This window comes from Symphalangus syndactylus, chromosome X, assembly GCF_028878055.3.
Source record: "Symphalangus syndactylus isolate Jambi chromosome X, NHGRI_mSymSyn1-v2.1_pri, whole genome shotgun sequence".
Lineage (NCBI taxonomy): Eukaryota > Metazoa > Chordata > Mammalia > Primates > Hylobatidae > Symphalangus > Symphalangus syndactylus.
This window is the reverse complement of record NC_072447.2, coordinates 110,416,947-110,421,505: the sequence shown is the minus strand read 5'-3', so window position 1 is coordinate 110,421,505 and position 4,559 is coordinate 110,416,947. Positions and strand designations below refer to the sequence as shown.

At 43.4% G+C, this 4,559-nt stretch overlaps 1 protein-coding gene across 1 annotated transcript; it reads left to right on the top strand.

Moving 5' to 3' along the window:
* The first annotated feature begins 335 nt into the window (after positions 1-335).
* LOC129475369 (cilia- and flagella-associated protein 251-like) lies at positions 336-3,486 on the top strand. The gene is made up of 3 exons (XM_063634929.1): positions 336-953; positions 2,179-2,428; positions 3,410-3,486. Exons 1-3 carry the CDS (start codon positions 359-361, stop codon positions 3,426-3,428), a joined length of 864 nt encoding a protein of 287 aa, XP_063490999.1. The 5' UTR covers positions 336-358; the 3' UTR covers positions 3,429-3,486.
* Positions 3,487-4,559: the final 1,073 nt, after the last annotated feature.

Here is a 4,559-nt window from a genome sequence, read left to right as displayed (position 1 = left end):
TTGTCACGTCTCAGCAAGTGAGTTTACAGCTCGCAAGAAGGGAAGTTGCCATTTGTTGACCCATCCAGGCTCTGCCCCTGTGGCTGACCTTGTCCGCAGCCATTTTAGTGGGAGCCTTGGTGGGTCCCACTGTGCTCCACCTTCGTGTTCCGGGGCTTCCACAACCACTATCACAGACTGTTGTCTCCTGTTTGGCCGCCTTCTCTGCCACCCCCACCACTTTGCAGCAGGCCCGCCTGCCAGCGGACTCCCTCTCCTCAGCGGCCATTATCTGGGTGGCCGCCATCTTTGCTGCCTTTGTCACTGCAGCCCCATTTGCTGCTCCAGTTGAGGTCCTGACTGGTGAGTCCCTCCTGCCATGTCTACCTCTGAGAAGCGAGACCTGGCCCAACATAGCCAGAGTGGAGGTTGTGAAAGGGCAGCCCTGGACCCTGGATTCATTAGGAGTGCCTTGGTGCCTCAAGAATGGGTGGCGGAAGCCGAGGCAGAGGTGGCCCCTGAGGATTTCCAGGAGGCAATAGAAGCTGTTTTGGAGGAGGAGGAAGATGAGGCCTGGGTCCCCATCGATAACTGGTTTTTTCAGCTAGTAGAAGAGGAGGAAGAGCTAGGAGAGGAGGAGGAGCTGGGAGAGGAGGAGGAGCTGGGAAAGGAGGAGGAGGAAGAAGAACTTGAGGGGGAAAAGGAGGAGGAGGAATTTGAGGAGGAGGAGGAGGGTGAAGAGGAGGAGGAAGAAGAAGAAGGAGAGGAGGAGGATTATGAAGGAGAGGATGAGGTTTATGAAAGAGAGGAGGATTATGAAAGAGAGGAGGAGGGCTATGAAGGAGAGGAGGAGGACTGTGAAGAAGAGGAAGAGGATGAAGACAAAGAAGAGGACGAGGAGGAGGCTGAGGATGAGGACAAGGAGGAGAAGGAAAAGGACAGCAAAGAGGATGCAGAAATTGCTTGTGGCGCCTGTGAGTTCCCATGGTGATGTTTCAGTCCCTATTCCAGTATCTGGTCCATTTCTTTCTGTACTGTATTTATTACTAATATAAAGACCATATCCTGGTCTGGCCCCATGCAGACTGCGTGCTGTTTCCGGGAACATGAGGACCGGGGAGAGACACTTGCGCCAGGGGAGTGGGAGGATCCGGGAGTGGGAGGATCTGGGAGCAGGAGGACCCGGGAGCGGGAGGAGCTGGGAACAGGAGCATCTGGGAGTGAGCGCATCCGGGAGCGGGAGGACCCAGGAGTGGGAGCCGAGGTCTGGCAGGGCGTGTACCTGGCAGAAGGAGCCTTGCCCGGGGAGCCAGAGGGACATGCAGAGGTCGCCGCATTCCTGCAGGCAGAGGAAACGGCAGGGGAGGTGGAGGCCTGGGAAAGTGAGGTGCTGGCTGATGCCTGCAAATCCTGGGAGACTGGAGCCTGTGCAACGTAGGGGGCTGAGGCTTGAGAGTGGCAGCAAAGTCCTGGGGGGCCCTTGCAACTTCTGTTGGCACAGCTGGCTTAGTTGCTCAGAGCCTACCTGCCGTGGTTCAGCAGCGGGTCAATGCTGTCAGGGAACTTCAGGCAGCATATGCACAAGTAGAAGCTCAAGTCTATGAAGGTCTTTACGGTCTTGAAAAAAATGTGCTTCCTTTTACCAACCTCTGTTTGATAAAAGATCTGAGATTATCAGTGTAATGTATGAGCCCATAGAAAGTGAATGTCAGTGGGAAGTAGGTGGTCAGGAAGGAAGGAGCTTGGGAGGAAATGGAAAGAGCATGAAAACAAAGGGCAAATAGATGGCATACCTTGCTTTAGGTTGACAGCTTTTAAAAATGTAAGGATTTTTGGTAGGATGATCCCAGAAAATGATGAACTTGTACTAGAGTACTTGAAAGATGTGAAAATAAATCTTTCAGGGGTGGAGAAACCAACGAGCTTCACCACAAAATTTAAGTTAAAGAAATATTTTTCAATGAAATGAAGTTCTGACAAAAACATATCAAATATTATCAGACCCAGATGATTCCGATCTCTTCTCCCAAGGGCCAGTAACAATCAGCAGCACAGAGTGTGAGATCTGTTGGAAAGAGGGGAAAAATATTATGGTGAAAAATATCAAGAAGCAAAAATGTGAGGGTCATGGAAGTGTTGTACTTACCAGTAGGAACATTCTCAGCTATTCTTTTTCCCCTACATATTTCTATTCCCCAGGTTCTGCTGAGCATAGAGTATGGGATACGGCTACTGAGGATAAACTGGAATACCTTTTCCAAGAAAGTCTCCCAATGTCTGTATTATTCTTCTCTAAAGAAGCGGCTGAATATAAGTATGAAAATTCTGATGAGGAGGCTCAAGAAGCTGGAGGCAAGAAGGAGAGAGAAGAGGATGAAAATGAAGAACTGGAAGGAGGACTTGAAAAGGATCTGGACTCAGCAGAGGACAGCCCCTTCAAAAAATCCAGGTATTCATATATAGTCTTGAGTATTAGCTAACCACTTCTGACATATATCTTTTAATAGCAGCGTTATGTTTTTAATTTTTCTCTGTAAGCTAAATAAGCAAAATATTGGTAAAATTTAAAAAGTTTAATGTTGATAATGTATTTTCATTTTAGATAAATAGAAGGCAATATGTTCTGAAATGTACTTCATTCATAGCTACAAGTCGTTTATCTTGTAGCTCTAAGATTGCTACAGATGAGAAATCTATTAGACCCAGTAATGGAGATCAATATTTGTTTAGAGAAAGGTCACAAGAAGAAGGAGCAGCAAAGTGGCCGGGCCATGCACTAGTTTGGCCTTAATCACTCGACCACAGAAATGTAGTCTCTTGTATTAATAATGTCTTTGAGAAGGTTGACTACTGTACTTACAAAGTAGTAAAAAGTTAAGGATTTCAAGTGAGACCACACTTTGTGATTACTACATAAATATTAGTTCTGTTTATATCTTTTTATTTCATATGACATTCAAAAGAATAGAAATTAGTAAGTTATCATTTATCACTGAATCGGTAATTAAGTCTTAGCTTATATTTTCTTTATTGCCTTTCACTATCTTTCTGAATTGTCTTATTTGTGGGTGTCTGATAACAGCCTCATTCTCATATGGAAACTGAGGGTCTGGAATATATATGGCTTGTGTAAAGAGAACAGACTTTTAAAGTGGAAAGATTTATGGAATTCATAAAGTTACCTCTCAAGAAAAAAACAAGCATTGCTAGTGGTGGACAAGAGAGCAACAAGGTTAATATGATCTGATCATTGAAATCATCGAATGTATGAGCATCCTAACATCAAAGGGTCTGTGTTACAAGAGGAAAATGTTTTGTTTTCTCCTTATTAAGACAACAGATGCATACAGGGTTGACTCATAGATTTAGAAAGTTATTAGTGCATGTTAATGGTGTACAAATGTTAATTGTTTCTTATTTCATCTTACAGCTTGGAGGCAGAGAAATAAATAGGTAGAGAAAGAAGAAATTAATTTCCTCTTCATGGATGTTCTAGTTTTCAGTAGCTCAAACAACTGGTTTTGTTAAAGTTCATTACACAAAAATGATATCAACTGATATCTGACTTTACTCTTACATTTTATATATATATATTTGACAGCATTTGTTCATGTTAAAAAATAAAAGCTTGTTTGAAATGAGTACTTTGCAGATTATTTTTTACAAAAATAATACTGACTGAAATTTATCTTTGTATCTTTTTGTTTTGGCTTAGCATATTATCATTAAGATAAATCTTGCAACTATTTGGTAAGCCTTTTAAAAATTCTGTTATTGCAGCCCAAAATAAAATACAAAGCTATAAACAATTTATGTAATGACAGAGATAGAGGTCTAGTCTCTACTGACTTTTATTGAAAGAATCAGATGAATGACCCAGCTTGTCTGGAGACCACATGGTACTAGTGGGCTGCTATTGACTGGCAGCATCAACATCAGCATCAGCTGGAAAGTTGTTAGAAATGCAAATTCTCAGGCCCTACTCCAGCCCTACTGAGTCAGAGATTCTGAAGGTAGACTGGCAATCAGGGTTTTACAAGTCTTCCATGTCTTCAGGTGCTTCTGAACACACTGAAGTTTGAGAACCACTGGTTTAGAGCAATGGCGGAAAACAAACTTTACCTACAGTAGGACCAGCCTTAATTCTCTAACTTGGTATGGCTGCAGGCAAACTGAACAGCACAGTAAAATATGGACTGGGAAAGAGACTAAAATTCTCAGGGTCCTGAGACACAAAGAGTGCCTGGAAGGATGTGTTTGTTTCCTAGGGCTGCCATAATGAATTGCCACAAACAGAGTGGCTTAGAACAACAGAAATTTATTGCCTCACTTCTGTAGTTTAGAAGTTTGCAGTCAAGGTGATGGCAGGGTTAGTTCCTTCTGGAGGCTCTGACGGAGAATCTATTCCATGCCTCTCTCCTAGCTTTTGCCGTCAAGTTGTAGTATCTTTTGGCTTGCAAATACATCACTCTAACCTCTTCTTCCGTCTTCACAGACAGTGTTTTCCCCTGTGTCTCTGTCTTTGTGTATCTTCTTTATAAGGACATCAGTCATGAATTAATGGCCCACCTAATCCAGTA

What these genes read in the sequence shown, in the direction of transcription:
- LOC129475369 (XM_063634929.1), top strand. Translation starts at nt 359, where the DNA reads ATGTCTACCTCTGAGAAGCGAGACCTGGCCCAACATAGCCAGAGTGGA. An exon ending in AGAAATTGCTTGTGGCGCCT is followed by an intron (nt 954 to 2,178) that starts GTGAGTTCCCAT and finishes TCTATTCCCCAG; the next exon opens with GTTCTGCTGAGCATAGAGTA.